At 36.8% G+C, this 22,539-nt stretch overlaps 2 protein-coding genes across 6 annotated transcripts in view; both read left to right on the forward strand.

Moving 5' to 3' along the window:
- The window catches only part of LOC135683976 (transcription elongation factor SPT6), a 30,071-nt gene extending 18,374 nt beyond the window's left edge, over nt 1-11,697 (forward strand). For all 5 annotated transcript variants that reach the window (XM_065199399.2, XM_065199400.2, XM_065199401.2 and 2 more), the window contains 5 exons: nt 846-937; nt 4,522-4,637; nt 8,644-8,766; nt 9,711-10,062; nt 11,074-11,697. In XM_065199399.2, the coding sequence (XP_065055471.2) occupies nt 846-937; nt 4,522-4,637; nt 8,644-8,766; nt 9,711-10,062; nt 11,074-11,432 (1,042 nt within the window). In that variant the 3' untranslated portion in view covers nt 11,433-11,697. The remainder of the gene's footprint in view (nt 1-845; nt 938-4,521; nt 4,638-8,643; nt 8,767-9,710; nt 10,063-11,073) is intronic.
- A 136-nt stretch (nt 11,698-11,833) lies between these two features.
- On the forward strand, nt 11,834-21,000 carry LOC148959912 (uncharacterized). The gene is made up of 2 exons (XM_089109203.1): nt 11,834-14,125; nt 18,423-21,000. The coding sequence occupies exons 1-2, from the start codon at nt 14,056-14,058 to the stop codon at nt 18,899-18,901; spliced, it is 549 nt and encodes a 182-aa protein (XP_088965329.1). The 5' UTR covers nt 11,834-14,055; the 3' UTR covers nt 18,902-21,000.
- Nucleotides 21,001-22,539: the final 1,539 nt, after the last annotated feature.

The following is a 22,539-nucleotide window of genomic DNA, read 5'->3' on the forward strand; positions in this document are numbered from 1 at the left end:
AAATTCACAATGATGGTTCACCCTACGTACAAGAACAAAAACCAAAGCAAACAGAATCACTTCTTTACTTCAAAGGCCAGTTTCAAATGACGCGTTTTTAGCAAATTATCAAGACACTTGAGTAACTGACTTCTCTACAATGATCCGGCATTTAAGTGCTCTAATCTTCGGTATCTGAGTTGGTAATTGATCGTCTGTGTAATTCATCCCTTAAGACTTCATTGTTTTATATTAATATTGCCAGTCAGTGGTAGATCAAGCTTTCCCTCCGATTGTTACGCAACATCAAAACGTCCAGTTTTTACATTAAGACTGCTTTTACATTACTTGAAAAAGCTTGCATTGATTTCATTAGAAGTGTGCGAATAAAGGAGAGGCCACGATAGCAGGCTGCTCGACGGACTCCTGAGGAAATCTTGCGGCGAAAAATCGATAAAATAGTAGTGTATAAGGAACACCGCAACGCGACGCGCCTACTTTCACCCTCATTAGTAAAACTGCACAAACTTTAGTAAATTTATAGACGCCTACTTTTGAATGTGAGCCTTCTAATTAAAAAAGTTATTAAAACCCTGAGCTTGGACTTGTTGTATAATGTTATACATTCGTTTTATTTTCCTTCAAGGCGAAACTGCATACATCCCTGTTCGCTAGTATTCATTGCACTTTTGAAAACTCCTGCGAAGTAGTATGCCTCGTCTTGGTTTTGCCTCTTTGTCATTTTCCTCGCAAGGCTGCCGCTAAGGCGTCATTAATATTCCGGGTTTTTCATTTTATCACTCCTATAGTAATCGATTCTTGCCTATTAGATTCTACAATAATATTTGAAAATTTTCCTTGAACAGCCCACCGAAAGATTTGTATTATGATCACGATGCAGCAGATAAAGACAAAAAGGTTGAAGAAGACGCGAAAAAGGCGCTTATGAAACGAACAGGTTTGTTTTTCCAGCGCTCAATGTTAAATCGTTGTTATGGGCCAGGATTTAGTTTGTTTAGCTATCAGAATTGACAACCAACTGCAGAATCGGGCCCAAATTGTCAAAATCACACTCTAAACATACGAAATTTCATTTTTTTGCATTTTGTCCCACAGGCTATTATAGTTTTGGTGCAACTGCGCCCATCATTCTTTGATTCCAGCCGTTTTCCTGACAAACCGATTTCTGCCATTTACGAAAAGGCTTTTTATTAGTCTAGCAAATTTTTAAGAGCCAAGAGTCCAGTTCTGATCCTTGGTTTGTCATATTGTTGCTGTTTGTTCAGTCAAGACAGATAGCTAGTCATTCTTGGGTGCCAAACCCATCCACCTTCAAAAAATATAATAATTTGACTTATGAAATGAGATTTAAATCAACTTCAGGAATGGTTTGTCCTCATTAGATATTCTGATACTTTAAGAATTTGTTCCGAACCGTCATGTTCGTTCACGTTTTTTGAGGTATTCCAAAGATATGACAGCCCTCGATTGGTTGTCACTTTGATCAGCCTTAAATGCTGTTGTGGTTGCCAATTTTTTTGTTTTGAAAGCCTTAAGTGTAAGGACCCTCCTTTACTATTTGGGGATTTGATACCATACCCTCTTGAGGCTGCTTGCAATATAGACTGCCATGTAAAATAAAACACTGGGGAAGTAAAATCTTTTGGTGACTGGGCGGAGCGTATTAACACGTGTGATATTTTTAATCTTGGTTATTCCACGAGGGGATGATGTAAAAGGCGAAATATTTAACTCGTAGAGTCTCATGTTGCATTAGTGGTGGTAAAAGTAGAACATTTTGTGGCAAAATTGTATATCATGAAGCTCTAATGATTCAACCAGGATGAAATATTGATGGTATTATTTACAAACCGTTGGCCGTTTCTATTTGAAATTATGTCATACATGTCCAACACGCTTTTTTTAAGTTCAGATGACCTTCAGAAGTTGGTTGTTGAAATGAAAAGTCTTGACGCATGTGAAAGGAATCTTATGAATCTACGTTACTATCTGAAAGATTCTGTTTGCCAAAACGCACGAGAAAATTTCCCCTGCTTTTCTCTGTTTCGGTGAATGCTCCTCAACATAAGTATATATTATGTTCTGAACTGTTTGTTGTTAACAAGTAATTATAGGATAAATGAAGCAAAACGTGGAATAACTAGTTTTGCCCTAGGGAAGGTTTACAAGTCTAGGATCTTGTAGATGGGCTGGTGTATATTAAACATAATGTCAAAGAGTAGAATCCTAAAAAGAATTTCTAAAATCTTAGAGGACTATAAAGAAGCTGAGAAAAAACATTTTGAGTCAAAAAACTCCATAGAAAGAATCTTAAAAAGTATAAATCCATGTTAATTTGTTTTGATAACATTATTCGCTGACCACTCAGTGACTACATCGTAATGGCTTGATTATTTAGGTTTGAGGTTTAGTCTCGACCTTATCACAGGACATTTACCTGACAGTTTTCAGATGCTTGAATGTCTGTGTGAAAGTGGATTTGTATGTATAGACAGTATTTTGGCTTTGAGCTTCATGGGATCATGGCTCATTTCGCTAACAGCATTCATGTTAGGCCTGCTTTTCATTTCTGCCTATTGTCTCTCACTTGGCAAAGAGTTTTAGCTGGAATGAATTTGTCTGTCGGAATGGAGTATAAACTTATTCGATAATTGATGGAAACCTTGTCTGGAATACTGAATTTGTTTTGTACAAAGCAACCCACAATTGATGGTTAAACGTGAAATGGCCAAATGGCATTAGTGATACAGTAGTAAAGAGATCCGAGTGACTGAAGAGCCCCTTTAACTAGATTTAGAATCAGTCCAAAGCAACCATCGTTAGGCATCTATGAGCTTTTTTTTAAGAAATGTGTTTTATCTTTTTGCCTTTGTTATCTTTTTTAACAAAATTAAAAGAAATGAGCATTTGATTATGTAAAAATATCGCAAACACAACCAAGCATGTTTTCAAGGACCTCAAATTGAATCGAAAAAAATCTTTATTTCGCTTTTTCTTCAATGTGTCTGGCTAATCATAGTTTTTAGTGAGAATGAATAAATAGTTGTTGCGTTATCTTTCACTGAGATTCGTTGGAGTAACTTCCACAATCTTATTTCAAGGTTTTAATCAGTACAAGTTTCCTCCCGTCTAAAATTTGTAACCGGTCCGCCATCTTTATTAACACGTCATATTACAAAACAATTCCTTTCTGGCTGATTCCTCCACTACTTTAAGCAACATCAATCTATGTCCTCACGATATCCATCGATCTTAGCAGTTCTGATTCCAGTGTCAACAAGTTTAAATTCTCTCATATCTGTTCTCTTACTTTCCTGTATTTCTATCGGCCTAACCACATTTGCCTTGGAAATCCTGGCAAGTCCAATTCTACTCAATTCCACCCAATTACCCTTTTTGAAACGACTAACAAAATTCCGAACCTCGTCAAATCACTAGGCTCGCAACGGCGTTTAAGAACCCTCCTTATTTTTTTTGGCGTCATGGGTCTCAGGGCTCTTCAATCTCGCGTGAATTCTCATACACTGAAATCAAAATACACTCTCAAAAACATGACAAATTAGTTGCCAAAACAAAAGAAAATTGCTGTTTGTAGCAAATTCGCTCTTAGTTCTTTCCCAGAACGAGAGGGTATGGCGTGGTGTTTTACTTTCTAAAGCCTCTTTGTCCTTCGTTTATACCGTCGAAATCAAGCTTTGATTATCAAATGTTCACGGTCATTATACTCGATTATGATCTAATATCCCTAGGTCAGACAGACTTTTATTTTGGCGATTCTTTCATTATTAACGTTCTTTAAACGAGATCGAAGAATGAAGCAAATTGGCGCCTAAGATTCTCGAGGAGGCTCTGTGGTTTCAGTGAGAAGAACTTATGTCTTTAATACAGCTTAACCCCAATAAATTGAAATTGTCGGCTAGGACAGATACCCATGGTGCTGTATTTCATCGGTATTTTTCGCTGAGATTTCATTCTGTGAAACTTCTAGTTCCTTTTCAACACCTGCTACACATTTAGGCAGTGTACAGTCCGACGTTGGATTTAATCTAAAATTATCCTTCCTTTTATTAAGAGGCTGTGTAAGGAAGAAATCGAAATTACTAGTTTCCATTTCCCCTTTTAAGTACTTAATTTCTGCCACCCTTCAAGAAAAGCTCGTTTTAGGTATTAAATAGGTATGTGTTTGTTTTTGTGTTCAGCCTCCTTTTTTTCTTCTCTCAGTTTTCTTTATTTGATTTTCTTTATTGAAACATTATGAAGCTACCAATAAAGTCTAGTAGAAAGGTTTTTATCAATCTTTTCAGAATTTATGAAAGTCGTTTCAAGTAGAAATAGTGAGATTGTATCTAAAACGCTGTTAATCAAATTATCAGTTAAGCAGAAGTGATCATTCATAGATGAATTATAGGTGTTGATACATTAACAAGTCCTTGTATTAAAAATGCTCTATTTTCAATCTTTAAACATCAGCAGTATACTTTTGTGTTAAAAATTACATTGAATTTTTTCCAATATTCACAGCCTATATCAAGAGAGTCATCTCGCACCCTGCCTTCAAAAACTTCACCTTCAGAGATGCTGAAAAGTTTCTGGAAGATCTGGAGCAAGGTGAATGTGTCTTCAGGCCAAGTAGCAAGGTAAAAGATCGATTCTTATGTCACTTGATGTTTTTGAAATATATTATTTAATGCTGAAATGGTTAATTGCAGCTTTTGATATATTCTCTGACCTTCTTGTTTCGTGGTGGATACAGCGAGGAAGTGAGTAGAAGGTCTTTTTTAGAAATTTAAACTTCTATTAACAAATGTTTGTTTGAGTTATCAAGACTAAAACTAGTTCAACTGAATGTTTGATAACGTATCTGTAACGTTTGATTTTGGTTCCTTTAAGAAACTTGTTTAACTGAATGTTTGATAATGTATCTCTAACGTTTAAATTTGGTCCCTTTAAGAAACTTGTTCAACTGAATGTTTGATAACGTATCTCTAACGTTTGAATTTGGTCTCTTAAAGAAACTTGTTCAACTGAATGTTTGATAACGTATCTCTAACGTTTGAATTTGGTCTCTTTAAGAAACTTGTTCAACTGAATGTTTGATAACGTATCTCTAACGTTTGAATTTGGTCTCTTTAAGAAACTTGTTCAACTGAATGTTTGATAACGTATCTCTAACGTTTGAATTTGGTCTCTTTAAGAAACTTGTTCAACTGAATGTTTGATAACGTATCTGTAACGTTTGATTTTGGTCTCTTTAAGAAACTTGTTCAACTGAATGTTTGATAACGTATCTCTAACGTTTGAATTTGGTCTCTTAAAGAAACTTGTTCAACTGAATGTTTGATAACGTATCTCTAACGTTTAAATTTGGTTCCTTTAAGAAACTTGTTCAACTGAATGTTTGATAACGTATCTCTAACGTTTAAATTTGGTTCCTTTAAGAAACTTGTTCAACTGAATGTTAGATAACATATCTCTAACGTTTAAATTTGGTTCCTTTAAGAAACTTGTTCAACTGAATGTTTGATAACATATCTCTAACGTTTAAATTTGGTTCCTTTAAGAAACTTGTTCAACTGAATGTTAGATAACATATCTCTAACGTTTAAATTTGGTTCCTTTAAGAAACTTGTTCAACTGAATGTTTGATAACGTATCTCTAACGTTTAAATTTGGTTCCTTTAAGAAACTTGTTCAACTTCTTTGTTCAAGTTCAATTTGGCCTCTATGGGAAACATGAAGCCCCAATTGCCACATTTTAATTATATCTCTCTTGCTGTGCAATTTTTTTCTCCTATGTACAAGCTCTTCCGAGCGTTTCTTCTATTTCTATTATTTTCCATTTTCACCCAAGCTTTGCCAGATTCTTATTAGACATTTTGAACCAAGAATCCTAGCAAAATTACAAATAGAGTTTCTGATTTTTGTTATTGTTTCTCAGTTTTGGAATAACTACGAGAATTAAGTTTTGAAGACAAATAATTTTTTGGCAGTTGAAGTTGTAAGGTGGGGAGGGTAGATATTCCCAGATTATATCTTGAATGATCTTGCAACTGTTATTCACAGTGTTGTTAGAAACACCATTATTATTCATAGAATGAAGAGGAGACCTCGAAAAAGAAACGCAAGCAGAAAACATTTGAGTTTTATTAGTATTACGATTGTGGATATATTAGTATCACTGTGAATTCTCTCAAGCAAAATGACGTCCTTAGGCTAGATATTGTTGATCAAACCGACACATTTCGCGAGGCACGCAAAATAATGGTAACCTAGCTCCTTTCTTTAGTTCTGTCCTCAATATGATAACATATCTCAAGACTGTGAAGCAAACCGATCTTCGGAGATTCTTTTTAAAAATTGAGTCTCTCCAGCCCCGTCTGAGGCTGGAGAACACCTCGGTGGCAGGGCGACGAAACTCAGGCCCCGTCATTACGAGTCATATTCCTGCTTAAGTGAGCGAATACTTGTCTGAATTGAGTGGTTAGCTGTCTGTAGTCATGAGATTTGGCCATATCGAAGGAAAGCACTGTGATGCTGCTTGATAAATATATCCTTCTTCCTTGAACCTTTTCATTCAAGGTATGAAAATCAAGATCCCAGTCTTGTTTGTTATCAGCAGAGTGCGTCGGGATATATTTCTACAAAATTAGAGTCAAATTTTGGCTGCTTTTGTAGAGAAAGAAAGTTCATTTTAAGACAAAACGTTGGCCTGTCGCTTGGAAAGTAGAAAATCGAGTGGGAAACCTGCCTAACCAAAGTCAAATCACACCCCACTTCTCAAATTTGTATCATCTAAAACTCTAGCACTGCCTTCGCTCATAATAGAGCTTCTTTTTGTGAAACGTTATCATTTATCCTTTATTCGAGATTCTAACAATAACAATGCGAAGAGGGATTACAGATATCTACCTTTACCATGTCTAATGGCAGATTCTATGTCGCTACGTTTGAACCACTTATATTCTTTGTTGCTTATGATTTATACAGTTAATTGTCGGTTTTTCTTCCTTATTCAATATTTGGTCCCTATTAATTGGGTAGTTAACAGGCCTGACTGTTTTGTGAGCAAAAAACAAATATGACGGAGGGATTTTCTATCTGATCTCTGTGACACGACATCCATTCTGCTCTTCAAGGTTATATTAGAACCGTCTGCAATTTGTCTTTAGGTTTTAACATAAGATTAGAAAGTATTAGGTGCTGGAAGAGCAGACTAGAGCTATAATTATGGTTGGTCAGAAACTGGATTTGTTGTTCCGTGACAGTAACACTATTCAATTCAGCGTATCTGAAATTTAGAATTCTGTCACTCTTTCGTGGAGTAATTTGGAGTAGTGAAAAGATTAGTCATATAAGTTATGATTAATTTCAAGATATCTGAAATGAAATAAGTAAATGCTATTTGATGTTCTTGGGAGGGCATATTGAAAGGTTAATTGAAGGTTTTGAGTTGCCCTTATCTCCATTGAAAAACAGCCGAATTGTTGCTTGTACTGGGTTGAGAAGAAAACGAAATAATGTTCACATTAAATATTCTACTTTGGTGCCCTGTGAGATGGCTGTCTTGGTTCTGCTAGGTAACCATTCATTGCTGGCCCACCATTGTCCACATCATACTTTAATCGTCCATTTACATATTTACATTTTTAATTCTTCATTTAAAGTATTAGTATACATGGCAACTTTTGTTGTACTCTATTTACTGTACTCTCAACGTTTTTATAATAAAGAAAGCCGAAAGCTGCTCCAAACAACAATGATTTTTATTTTTAAACATTTTTTTCGCTGTTAGTTTTTTTATGATAAGATGAATGATGATCTTTGTGTAATTTAGTTTCCATTCGGTTGAAAGTATCACCATTTAGTAGATATGTCTTATTTGCTAGATATTTTTCCATGGCTGTTACAGTGCTTACGCCAAATCCATGTAATAGGGCTTAGCTCAAACGTCAGTGTTAATTCAAGTTGGGCTATTTAGGAGGCGCAGAATGATAACACCAAAATGGCTTTGAATAAAGCATACATTTTAAGACATGTTCTCTGGCACTCAATGTATAAAACTTCAAAGCTATATAATATACCGACCCACCTTATATATTATTAGGTTAATTATATATTTCTTAGGTTAAATGATTTTACGCTCATTATTCTGTTGTTTTATAGACCGGAGAATATCAGACTAAAAGTTTAATTATGTCTTAAAATTTTTGCTTTTTTCAAAGCAATTTTTAAATTTTGTACCGCCAAATTATTGTTTCGTTGCATAATTTTTTTTAATTGGACGTCGCTACTTAACCAGGTTGACTTGTTGGTGCTATGTCATTTAGAGAGTTGCACCAAGATGCCCTTTACTACTTCATTTTGTGCACAACATGCAGCTGTTCCACAAGACTAGTGTCTTTCTCCATTTTTCAACGGAATTAAGAACTGGAGAATGGTAGTTTAAACTGTCCAAATGCACAACCGAATCAAATGCAAGTCCTCTTGCATTGTCCCTCGATGTATGGGTCACTTCTTTTGATAGACATCTTAATGAGTTGTGATCCTTCGTAATTTCTGTTTATTCACCACATCATCTTCCGTCTGCATTGTATACAGACAATGTTCCCTAACATAATGAGTTGTGTTGGTTTATTTTCATAGGGTAGTGATCATCTTACTGTGACTTGGAAAGTTCACACGGCAATATATCAACACGTTGATATAAGAGAAGAAGGCAAAGAAAACGTGTTCAGTTTGGGAAAGTCCTTGTGGATTGAGAATGAGGTGTGTTGATCTTTCGCTGGGCAAGTATAACCAAAAGTAACGCAGTGTCGTTAAACAAAGATTATATCGAATGTTTCCCTGACCAAAATAGCGTTTCATGTCCTATTTGCGGTCCAGTTTAGGGAATAGCTGATTGTAATTACGCGGATATTACTGTGGGAAAGCGTTTAATAGACTCCCAGTCCATCACCATATTAGTCGCTCGTTGTCACTTTACGAGGAGCTCTCTATTCAGTGGCACTTAACGCTATGACGCAATTATCAGACATGTTGTTATATCTGCGCCTAGCCAGATGGTACTCGAATAAATGACACGGGCTTGCTAGATTCATTTACACCACGCTCGTACAGGCTTCGCTTTGCTGTATAAAACCTGTTTTTTCAAATACTTGTCTACTCGTATTTGTGTTACTTTTTGAGGCAGGACTAACGGTGTAGAAAGACGCTGCAAAACCTTTGAGTTTTGCAGATGTGTCTTTCTAGTACTCCATTGATTGGAATTTTATAAATTCATGTTGCATTTTGCTGTTTTTCTAGCAATGATGGATTTTGCAAAGATATATTTATGATCCAGTTGATCTCTTTCTTCTATATGACCCTAATTTCCCAGCATGTTAGTAGCCTGTGTTTTTGCTCAATTCTTTGTTTATTGCTTAGCAAAGTCATTGTTGACACCCAAATTACCATCTCCAGCCTGTTGTTTGGAATCAAGGGAAAGATTTACAAACAACCCAGACCGTCATTCCTAGGTCAAAGCCAATTCGAGGCCAAGTTGAGGCCCATTTCGAGGTCAAATCTAGGCCGAGACAAGCAAAAACGCTGAATTTTGTGGCTAGTAGCCATTCCTGCTACCGTTGCAAAGTGTTTCACAGAGTTTGTTTCAAACGTTCTTTTGCATGTTAAGAAGTTTCTTCTTTGCTTAACTCATCTTTTAAATTCAACAGGAGTACGAAGATTTAGATGAAATTATAGCGCGATATATTCAGCCCATGTCATCCCAAGCCCGCGAAATCATTAATCATCGGTATTATCGAGAGACAGAAGGTGGCGTCAAGCAGAAGTTAGAAGAAATTTTAGTGACCGAAAAGCGAAAAAACCCGTCCAGAATACCGTACTTCTTTTCCGCATCGCAGACCTACCCCGGGAAGTTCATGTTGGGCTACATGCCCAGGAACAAACCGAGAGTAGAATATGTCACAGTTTGCCCAGAAGGATTTAGATACAGAGGACGTGTGCACGGAAATACTAACGCGCTTCTCCGCTGGTTTAAAGAGCATTTCAGAGATCCTATACCAGGTACTTTGTCGTTTAGCAATATTTCTCGCGAATATTATACTTTTTAATGATTTTTGGGAGTAGCAATACTTCGTAATCTTTTATTCTTCTTTATTGAAACCCTAAGGTATTATGTAAAGATGCAATTTTTCTTGGACAGCGTCGTTACTTCAGGATATTGAATCGCAAACTCTTAATGGAAATTTTTTGGAAAGTGAAACAAACAAATGGGGATAGAATTGCTGCTTGTACTACCCCTTGAAGTTGGGCCGATTTCTAGATGTTTGTTAAAGGGTTTTCTTTGAAATATTTCCTTTTTATTAGGTAGATAATTCATCAGAGCAAGAGATCCATTAAAATGCACATAAATATAGTTTGAATTGCCAACCTTGTCAAAGGCTAGTGCATACTGATTGGTCAGGTCAACAAGGGCCGTTTTGTACTTGGTAACCTTGCTTCTCATGTTTGTAAAAATCTGACATCATGTATTCATGAAAGCCCAATGCCAGTAATATTCTAAAAAATCCTTGTGGGTGTGATATTTTGATTCTTCTGACCGAATATTCTGAATTTCACGACGATTTGCTCCCACCCACAAAACTTCTGACTGTCTCGCTCTTCCATGGTTTTGAATAAACCCGATCGACCATTAAGATTTTTTCATTCAATTTTATAAGTAGGATATAAATTCTCTCCCTTTTTTCAATTTCTGGCTTAGCTTTGCGACCAGGCCTCTCAATTTGTGTCTTGACGGGCTTCAAAAAGTGACGCGGTATTGCCCAACGATTTGTACCAAGATTAGAGGTCAATTAAATTGCATAGTTAGCTGATTTGTATTTGGCTGAGTTGCCATTGGCATGTAATTAAAGTGAGATGTCTTCTCTAAGTAAATTGAAAGCAAACTAGCAAGTCGCTTTAATAAGTTTTGGTTGCGAGCCTGTTCTGTTTTGATTGCGGAATTGATTAGGTACAAAATAAAGCGTTCCATATTAATTAAACATTAACTTTAAATGCGTTTTTTTCTCTTCTTAGGTCTTACCCCTAAACTGACACGTACACCAGGAGGCGGCTCTACTAACGCCACGCCGTACACCCCTGGCGGAACACCGCACTCTATTTTGACCGACATTGATATGAGTCGCCTCACACCTTTGTCGATGCAAGGCTATTCCAGGGGTACACCAGCACACTCAGCCAACCCAGCCGTTGCCATTTTGCAGCAAGACCAAGCTCGATCGTCCCCAGGACAGAATTATGGAAACCAGCAATGGAACTCATACAGACAAAATCAACAGTTTCCAGATCAATACAACAGGTACGGGAATTACTCTTCAAGACAGAATACCCCGCAGCAACAGCAACAGCAAGACCAGCAGCAGTATGTTAGATAAGCACAGCAGGCAAAGCTGGGGGATTTTAGATAAGACAATGGGTGGTGGAATCGTTTGGGAAATATGGCCTAATAGAAGACTTCGATTGGAAAATGAAGGACAGTTTTGGTTCTGTTCAGTTAAATGAGGCAGCTTTTCTGGGCCTTCCAGTAAATGGGTAACATTTTTTCTGGATTATTGTATAGGCAATAGATAACATGACATTTTAAATGAACTTGTATTTTATGCATAATGATTATGATTACATTGTTTTTGTTCAACAGTCCTTCTTGATCTCATATTCTTCTTGCACATGTCTCCTTGCACATGTCTCCTTGCATATGTCTTCTTGCATATGTCTTCTTGCATATGTATTCTTGCGTATGTTTACTGTTTGCGTTGCTGTTCGGAGGTATCATCTAAAATTCAGAGATATTAGGAGGTATCATCTAACATTCAGTCTTCAGTCCCATACGCCGTATCATCTTGTGTCTCGCAAAGTGTGTCATGCTGTCCAAGATTATTGTCTTTAAAAGTTACAAGAATGCATTCAAAATTCAGGGGTTCAACTGGGAGAAAGTATTCAAGACATAACCAAAACGCTTTGGCTTTGTATAATCCACTTGCCGGAGTTAATCAAAGTGTGTCTTGATGTGTATTATTGACAATACGCAATTCTCCTTGAGAATAGAAATTTACCCGTTTGAGAACCCCAGACGCACATTTTTACAAGCATGAATAAAGAACAGCCCTCGATTATTGGATGGGCTTTTTACTATGCAAAAGCTTCGTTTAAAAGCTTTTTTGTACAATGCCTGCCAAAAGTACTTGGAACACCCAGCAATTTAGGCTGCATTTGATATCTTTCATTCCTTTCATGAAAAAAAATTGCTACTTCCGCCCCCTTCCCCCTAAAACAATGTTGATGATTTAGGGAAATATCATAAAAGAAGCGCAAAAGAAAATGCTTTCTAAAATCCTAACCCGTTTGATAGTAAACAAACATTGTTCTGTAGGGGAGAGGGGGATGATTGGTTTTGACCTTGGAAATTGATGTAAGTGTTTCAAGATTTTTGGCAGGCATTGTAATGCAATGCAGGTTGGCGATGTTAGCGATAAACAAAACCAAACTTGTTATTAACTCGTTATTTTCTTGATGGCACTTTTTATTATACGTTCAGCACAGAGGCTTCTGGGAAGTTGATAAATTCCCAGAACTAGTACAAGCTATTAAAAAATTTATCTTACCTGTTTTTTGTTGGTAATTAAACCACCACAAAAAGCAATTATGATCCACCTCTACCTATAATCCCGGACAAAAAAGTTGATACTTTTCAAGGAAAGTTGATTTTTTCTCTTTCATTTGAAAAATAGCTTCCCCCTCCCCCAATTCAATTTTGAATGCATGATTTTAAAGGAGGAATGACGGAACTACAAATCCAACATTGATTCGGGGAAAGGGGGGATTCGAATTTACAGGGGCAACGTAAAGTGAAAAATTTCAAAAAATTGCATTGTCTCAAAAAATTTTTCCGGGATTGTAGATACCTAAAAAAATGATGTTTAATTTTGCAATTTTCTGATTAAAAGCAATTGCATTACAGGTAATTTTATAATTTTTCCTTCAAACCAATAAATTGAAGAAACTTTTAAAGAACTTTGAGTACTCAATTTGCACAAAAGTTGAAAACCATTAGTGCACTCGTGACAGTACACTCGGCGATATCTAAGCTTCTTAAAGAAAAAGCATGTGTTATTGACATTCTTAGGGCCGCCCATCGTATATCTCGTCGTCTAGACTTGGCACGCCTCGCTTTAAGTTTCCAGGTCTGACCTCATTTTCCTGTCGCTACTGGAATTCGTCTGTTTTTAAAGTCAGCTGTCTGATCAACAAAACGAATAACAATTATTTATTTCAACGTGTAAATGCAATTTGTCATAACAGCTTTAGTTGACGGGGATGTCAAATCTTCAAGAAATCTATCATTTTACGCAAAATTTGATTTGCGGTCTTAAGAAATATAGAGTCAGGCCATCATTTCAAAAACTGGTTGTTCAAGGTTCCTGCAAGCATCCTTTATCGCTGCCTTTCGTTATAATGACGAAGAGTTTATGTATGCTTTCTGTAACTATTCCAAAATATCCATTTCTTTGCGCATTAATCGTCGAACCCCTGCCCCTCTGCTTGCTTTTTATCTTTATGCCAAAATACTTTTATTTTTTTTATTGACATTTGTATGGTTATAGTATTAAGCAAAAAAGCAGGGCTCAAGTGATGTTAACTTTCCACCAAATTTGAAACAACAAATATCAACCAGCACAAAATATGCTACCATTTACTTTTGGCCAAAAGCAAATCTTCTAGGGGCAGGGGTGTGACGCAGCATTTGCCACAACACCTATCTGCTAACACCATTCTCGAAACGCGCGTCCTAGCAAAATGAATCTGGTTAAAGTTGAACTGAATTGGCCCACGCAGTGTCAAATTACACGCCCGTAATTCCAGTCAGAAGGACCCACTTGTTAAGGCTGACCACAAAATCGCAAGTATATTTGGACGTATGCGTAAAGGAGGCTTTCATTGTTTTTGTCGAAGAGGAACAAGCCAGACGAAGTAAGACGAACGATAAAGTCCACAACGACCATGAACATCGTTATCGAGTGCATGATTTGTCTGCTGCTGACGGCCAAATGTTTGGCTGGTCCGCTTTTTGGTGAGTACGTCTTTACCCTGAAAATTGCGTTTCTTTTCTCGGTTTTGTGTTGTTTTCAATCGAATCTTTCGCACTGCAGGTTGGTACTTACCAGTTCTCGTTTTGGAAAGATTTCTATTTGATTAGCAAGGATTAAGTTATTTGAGACTGAGTATCATCTGTATCGTTTCCGATGTCTTTATGATTTATTGGATAGACTCTGCTTTTCAGTCGCATAAATATTCAACGTGTATTTTCACTTGGAGGAATCCTTGTCGATGTGCAATTGCCTTGAAACAATCTTATCTCATGAATTATCGCCATAAAAGATAGAACAGCTTATTCCCTGCAATTTACTTCCCTTAATTCAATCCAAGATTTGCATAACCTCCAACTGGATGTCCATTTTGGGTGACGTGGAAGTCTTCAAAAACAATAACGAAGAAGCGGTAAAATCAACTATCGTTAAATGCTTGCCCGTTAAATGTTATGCACAGATATTTGCATGTTTCGTGCAATTATCCAATCTTCAGTTTTCTTTGGTTTTACCAAATTTGACTAGAGGCAGTGTCTGCAAATGTTGCGTGAAAAATTCCGACTAAATTGTCAATCTGATCTCTTAATTCGTCGTATTACGCCCTCTTTATATAGAGATTATATAAACTGGACAATGGCACATCATCTGAACATATAATTAATGAATTAACAAGTAATTGCGTTGTCCTGATATAGTCATGAACTCGGGATATCATTGCTATTCTGGGCGGTGCATTGCTCAGATCAACTTGTAGGCAATCTCAATTTCCTACTTCGTTTCTAGCATTCCGAATTGGAATTTCTCTTAGTGGTTGTTTGATAACGATATTTAATCCTAAAGCTGTATTGGTCCATTATCTTAGGTCTCGGTTTTTCCCTCTTGAAACCAAACCCGCCTTACTTTTAAAACTCGTCAAGTTTTCTCAACCCTTAAATCGGATACAGTGGTCTATCCTTTACACCACCAAGGCGTTCCGGCAATAAATAGTTTCATAAAACGTGACAATAGCAACTGCAATGAAGTTTTATATCTCGAAATTCACCGAACGATGCATCGGTGGAATGTTAATGTTTACAAATGTTTGCAAAGAAGTGATAACAAAATCAGTCGAAGAGGATTTGCTGAGCTAAACTGCATTTAAACAGTGTCCTTCACTATTGAGCAATGATACTCTTCAGTATTATACGAATTTCAGTGGTTGCACATCTTCTTGCCATGTCCCTGTTCCGGGTTGACGTCATCGATTTTGTATCTTGCTATCTATGGATCTTTCTCGAGAATTGACTTCAGAATTGAAATCTTCATCTTTAATACTGAAAAATTAATGTTGTTTTGACCGTTTGGTCGCGAGTTACTTTGTTTTGAATATTTAGATATTTCTTTAGATTTGACCGAAATTTGCTGCTGCAGTGAAAAAATTTCACTACAGCAACAAATTCAGTGAAATGTGTAAGAAAAGCTAAATTTTGAAATGGTGTTATTCGCTGCCTGACCACCCAAACAACATGAAATTTTCGGCACAGACTAATTTCAACATGAAGATTCCAATTCTATGATCCATTTTTGCCAAATGTGAAGATAAAAATTGCCCGGATCAGAGAATGATGCGCAATGAATAACTACCATCCAAATCTTTTCTAATGCTTTATTTTCCAATGCTCATTTGTTACCATCTTTCTTCACTCAACTAAAATCCAGCAGTTTAAACTCCCGGGAAATAATCTGAGTCGCGATGGCAGATACCTTGCGACTGATTGTGATTTTTCACAGATCTCCTCCTCTTCCACCCCTTGATGCAAGCAGAGTTGCCATAATATTGCTAGGTTGGTTCAAAGTTGAAATATGAAGAAGTTAATGTTGCTGTTGACAGAACGTATGATCTAACGTATTCTTTCCAGATATAACTAGTGTTCAGAGAAATTTGAAAATGAAAGTTTATGAATTTCAATGCACAGATAATCATTTGGCAGTCCAATACATTTGTATCCAGGCACCCTATAAAGCAGAGGTTCTAGAAAGGGCAGTAGGACAGGGGAGGGCCAGGAATAGGAAAATGTCTAAAGGCGAGAGCATAACCGTTGTTCTTGTCAGGTTTATTCAACAAAAAACACAGAGCTTTATTTACCTTAGTCATATGATGTCATATTTATCACAATAATTGGACTAAAATGCTGAAAACTGACTCTGGGGTAGAGTACATTCGAGGGCGATTTCATTGGTTTTAGATCGATATATTATGTGTATGAAATGAGAAGAGCTAGATAGCTAAACACTACGACTTTACTGTCCTATAATTCTAGAGACTTTTTACAATTGAACTTCACAGATTGCATAGAACCAAAAATTATCGTCAATATTTGTTGTCCTGTAGGAAATTAATCGTCAAAAGGATGCGAACGTATGCTAAGTAAGATCTTAATAGTTATGAAGATGGCAATTAAGGTACGATAAACAACTTCCTAATGTACCTAAAATGGGGATCCTCAGATGGGATACAGAGGCACGACAGAGTCTTTCATTGAGGGTAAAGCATGAAATTGTACCTCTTAGAACAGCCCAGAAAGCAATTTGCTAGGAGCCTTTCTTCCATATCTTTTGAATGATTGCAAGTTGTCACATTTTGGTATTGCAAATATGTTTAAAGTTGACAGAAAAATCAAAGTAGGGATTGGAAGTTGTGTAAAAGATTTGCATATTCACTAACAGTTCTTCCAACAGAATGAATTTAAATTGAGGCTCCATACCTTGCAAAATAAAAAGTGTTGTCGGAAAATATGGCAAAACTTTTTGAATTTCAGAAATCTGTTCAATTTAACTCCCTATCTGAAAAGCTGGAGGACGTTTCTTCTAAATTTTCAATGAAATTATGTCACCGTGTACTGAATCAGTTTATGAATCCAAGACTGTGGTCGGTGGCTAAATTTTTACTACTTTCCTCTTTAAAATAAAATGCATTATTATCCGCTGCAGTTTTTCTCGGAATTGTAAGAAACAGCACTATATTTGCTCTGTTCATGTGATCTTGCAACCGAACATGATGAGGCTTCATGTTTTTTCGAACATTGGTTTAGCAGCCAGATACGTCGATTGGTTAAGAAGCGGGTGGCAAGAAAATATGGCATTGTTAATAAAACATTTTGTGCCAGAAAAGGTGCTTCTTAAACGCGCTTTCTTCATGAGAATCAACCATCTTTCATATTTACAGTATCGCTTTAGACCAAAGGAAGATTCTAGGAAATATTTCTAAGCTTTCTTTACTAATTATGACCAACAGTTTAATTAAGTTTGATTCTGACAACGATGGAAAAGAAGTTGCAAAGTTTGATAATAAACCTTTAAGCACAAGAAATGGAACACCGTTTAACAAGAAGGTTTGATGTGGAAGATGCAAGCAAAACCAAGGTGGAGAGACAGGAACTCTAGGACCATCTGGACTGGATTAAACCAGGTGAAAGTAGAAGAAGAAAACCATACTAAAGAGCAACAAAATCTGCTAATTTGTTTAAACGGTGCTGCAAGGCTTTCCTACTCAGACAAACATCTACAAAAAGCTACAGCCTTCTCTCTTTAGTTGTATCTACCATTTTTTCTTGTTCAGTTGTCAATGGCAAACATATAGTAAAGCAACAATGTCTGAATCCAAGGACAAACACTGAGAAGGGGGCCTGAGCCCCCCGAACCCCCCCCCCCCCTCATTAATCCCTGAGCCATCTATATCCAGTGCAAAGTTATTGATAGATAGATTGGGTTTCTGTCTCGTTTGGTGTCGATCACATGACTCTCTTCGCAGTAACAAATGCTCATTTGTTATGGATGTGCGCGTGTATGAATTGCACTGAGGACCATAATCAGTTAGTCTATAAATTATTCTTCAGATCTTACACCAAATCTTAGCTCCGTATTTCTTTTTTCTTGTTTCAATTACTCGCCCACGACGTTAGAAGGACGAAGTTTATCAAGAGGTATAAGACGAAGAATGAGTTGATATTTAATCACTTCTACGGGTGATTCATTTCTATGGGTATGACCTTGCCATGCTTGCTCTGTTATGATACTGTCCTAATCTACAGCAATGCACGCGGAAACAACCAAACAAGATCGAATGAAGCGATCGCTTCTCCTATGGATGCTAATTCTAGTAGAAACCGGAGTACTTTTAAGCAGAACAGAGTCAGTTTCTCACTGAACCTATTTGAATATCACTTCCACTTTGTGTCCCATTTGACACAATTTGGTTACGTAGACAGGTTGTCTAAAGCTTCATAAATAATATCATTTCAGGAACTAAGCTTAACCTTGCGAACAAAGAAATGGTCATGGAGCATGACATCGTTCTGGACGAGAAGACCCTTTTGCCGTTTTTGACAAGTATTCTAAACCAAGCTGGCTTTGTGGAGCAAAAGGCGAGTCCAAACGCAGTTCAAGGGTTGCAAACAGGGTTGCTTGGCAACAACGTCACCGAGTCACTATATAACTTCGATCTCCCCGAGCAAACATCGAAAGCTGTGTACAAGGCCATAGCGGACTGCAGACGTCTGCACCATTCAGTGAAAGAAATCAAACCAATTTTGAGTTTCCTAATTCTTGGTGGCCACCGTGAGGCGAAGCTATTGGCCAGGAAGTTCAGTACGAAGCTGCCAATCAAGCGCTGCAGAGCCATTCTTACTATTTACTGCCTGCCCTCAACGGATTTTTACCGCAGGGCGCCGCGGGCAAAAAGAGTAAGAAAGTTGCTATACCATAAGAGGGGTGTGTCTTAAGTGAATGGTGATTGCTTGTGTTCTAATTAGCAAAGCCCAATGCGACTGAGTTAGAAGTTGACATCTTGAAGGAAATAGAATTCTGATAGCTGCAGTTTGCAAACACTTTGGTTAACAACTGCATTATCATTTAGAGTTAACGATCTGTTCGTTACAGGATGTAAATAACCGAAATGGCTAAGCAAGGGACCCATTGCACACGCGTATTGTCCGTTGCGTAGGAGCAATCAGATGCATAGCGTCTGTTACCTGCTTTTTCTAGATTTCTTGGAAGTTGTCTTTCCAATTGATGTTCAGATTTTCACCCTCGAGAGAAAGCTGTCCCTTTCAAAATGTCCAACTTTATCGGTGTGCACTTTTCTCTATTGCTGATTTCTTTGATTTACCGTATATCCTCGAATTACCTCCCCCCTTCGAAAAAGCACCCCACCCCTCGAATAAGCCCCCACCCTAGAACTACAAATTGTCAATAAAACCCCCATCGAATACGCCTCGACTGCTACCGTGAATTCTCGGATTGGACCCCTCAAATTGATGATTTTTGCCATCTGAGGTTGCCTTTAGCGATTTATTGAATTACCACAAAAATTCATACTTTTGGCAATAATTAATTAAATGCTCATAAAGAAAATCCTAATAAAATAAAGGAGGTCTTTGAATAATTTCTTCTTAATGTCTACAGTAATTTGATGAGCCCCCTCCCCTCGTATAACCCCCTTCGAATAAGCCCCATCCAAAAATATCAAAAATAAATAAGGATTTACGGTATATGTATCGACGCAGCCCACGATGGCCTAAGTGTTTCATGTTTCATGATTCAGAACCTTGCTTATCCACTGGCAGTGAAATCGTACTTGAGTTGCTAAGTATGCCTAGTTATAACAGAACATCTATGTACGTAGATCTTGTGTGATGAAACAGGCATAAGTTGACTTGTCATTAAGGTAGAGTAGACATTTATCAGCAAGCTTGTAAGGTAACCAGGACCTGAGGGCCTGAATCCCTTCCATATTAAGCAAACATTGGCTTGTACCAAGACGGTAACATAGAGGAAGTATCAATTTAATGGAAAATATGCAAAGGAATGGGGGTACCTTGACTGTCCAGACTGGGGAATGATAGGTCAAGAAAATTAACCGACGAAAATATAAATGAATGCAATTTTGTTCTAATATTACATTTTGGCGATTTCACCAACCAATTAAAGATTTTATCAATCGTTTGAAGATTTTGCCGACCGAGCAATGAAAACTGGGAGTGTCACAAGCACCTAATAATATTGGGGAAACTTTGCAAAACCTCCAATTTTTCATCATAAAATTTCAAACCTAGACATTCCTAAATGCAAATAATTTGAAAAAATACTGTAAAGAAGAAAGGCATGGCTATTAGCTTCTTGATATTTCTTTTACTATAATTACAATCTATAATCTACAATGTTTGTCTCCAAAAAGGCTTAGTCCATGATGGAGATATAGATGACGTCTACATTTATAAAGATGACGGGTACAACGAGCTGCTTTTTTTGAAACATGCATTTGTTTATAAGAAATTGTCTATCAGAAACCGATCCTTAAGGTAACAAAAAAGATAGAATTCGATAGCCCAGGTCACACACAATCCTAAGAAGCTGCTTGAATATTTTTCTTTTAAAGTTGGGATGAACATTTTTCTTTTCGTCGATCAGGTATGGAAGGAAACTCAGTGTGACTGACAATGTGTTCTATCTCGTGTTATCCTCTGATAAGGAGTTTTAAAATAAAAGAAAGTTTAGAAACTGAGTACTATTTCCAAGGTTAGATCTTACAAAAAATTCGTGAAGCGGTCTTTTTCAAAGTGTGAAATGCGAAGTGTGAAGCTTCGTCAGGACCATGTTAACTGGCCCTTCCAGGTAGGCCCCTTTTCTGTTCATGTACCTCAGCTCACTATTAAGCCTTTGTAATTGTCAATTTGTGTATTAAAATTGTATTAAGACGACAAAGAACAGGAGAATACTGAAAGAATTGTAAATAGTTAGTTTTAGTAAATGCCATTTGCGTGGTCAGTTGCAATGCGTAGCATTTGTTAAATAATAATGAAAAATATTCCAGCTGGTTTAATGTGGTGTGCCACTTTCTTGCCTGATAGCCTGAACTCATCATTTTATTTAGATTGGGTTGCAAACATTTAAGTGATCTTTAATAAGAAAACTAAGAGGTTTACATCATGTCTTTTTTGAAAATTCAACATCAATATTCTGCATTAATTCACTAAGCTACAATCCAGGACGAAATTTTTAAAAAAAGATGCAACTTTTGCAATTTTCTTCTTTATGTTGCCCTAGTGAATCGAGCCCATCCTTTTCTCCTGAATCAATGTTTTTCCTGCAAAAGCATGCGTTCGAATCGGAGAAGAGGGAAGTTATTTTTTCTAAGGAAACGTCAAATTTTCTTGAAAAGTTATTTTTCTCCGGGATTGTAGCATTGTAACTGTTTTTGCCAGTCGCTCGTAACCACCTGAAAGGAAGGATCTCCTCTGAAGGGCCCATCTTTTCAGCTAAAATGACTCTAGTGTTCATGAAGATTGTCGCATCTTTTATTCTGTTACATTGAGTGTTATGCGCCCATATTACATTAAGTGTTAGACAATGTTCTCTTGCAAATGGCAATTCAGACAAGCAATTCAGCACTGTCATTGAGAAAAGATTAGGAGAGGGGGTTGGGGGGGGGGGAGTGTTGGTTGGTTCAATTTTCCTTCGAATCAAGAAAGGCAGTTATCACATTTCCAGAGTAATTTCATTTGAAGTCAAAACGCATAATTTGTGTTAGTATATCACATAAAGTTCGAGTCCTATACGAAGATGGATGTGAAAGACTGCATTGCATTAAACATTTTCAATAGAATACACATGTTATTTCTTGTTTGACATTTTACTTTGACATATAACACATGATACTTCGCTTTAATCTCATACCTTGCCTTCTTTGGGCTGTTGGCCTTGTTTTCTAGCCTCTATCAAAATTAAGAATTACTTTTTTTTGTTCTGAATGTTTACGATTTTCCCCCTATTTAGTTAGCACAATCTTCTTATACTCCATTTGTTCTTGCTGTCCTCATTGGGGTTACTTTTTCTGTGCTGTTTAAATTCTGTTTTGCGCTTTGGTTGCCACGGTGATACAATAATAGCTATACTTCTAACAGATATCGCTCTTTAAAACAACATTTTAACTCATTTTACTTTTCATTTCAACGTTTTTGTCAGCGCATTCCTCTCAGTGTTTCATAGTATGCAGAGATACAGAATAATAATTTGATTTCACTGGTTGTTTTCTTACATTAAACATATTAATTATAGTAAAGGTTGGACTGTAAATAGTGATTGAAAATATATATAGGTCATTCAAATTCATAACTTCATTTATTATGCTGTATATGTTTGTGATAAATAAACATATCTTTTACGATTTTCCATGTCGAGAAACAAATTGAATTAATGGGAGCAGGCCGACAGTGCCATGTACCTTTTAGCAACGAGTTCAAGGGTCCAGATAAATTTTTAACTGTAGGCCCAGTGACCATAGCAATAAAAATAAACCTCGATTCAAATGTATTCACTCGAGCTTTTGACAAACCTATATTGACAAATATCATCTTATAAA

The sequence above is a fragment of the Rhopilema esculentum genome, chromosome 7, assembly GCF_057945365.1.
Source record: "Rhopilema esculentum isolate cy_ngs chromosome 7, ASM5794536v1, whole genome shotgun sequence".
In the NCBI taxonomy this organism is placed as follows: domain Eukaryota; kingdom Metazoa; phylum Cnidaria; class Scyphozoa; order Rhizostomeae; family Rhizostomatidae; genus Rhopilema; species Rhopilema esculentum.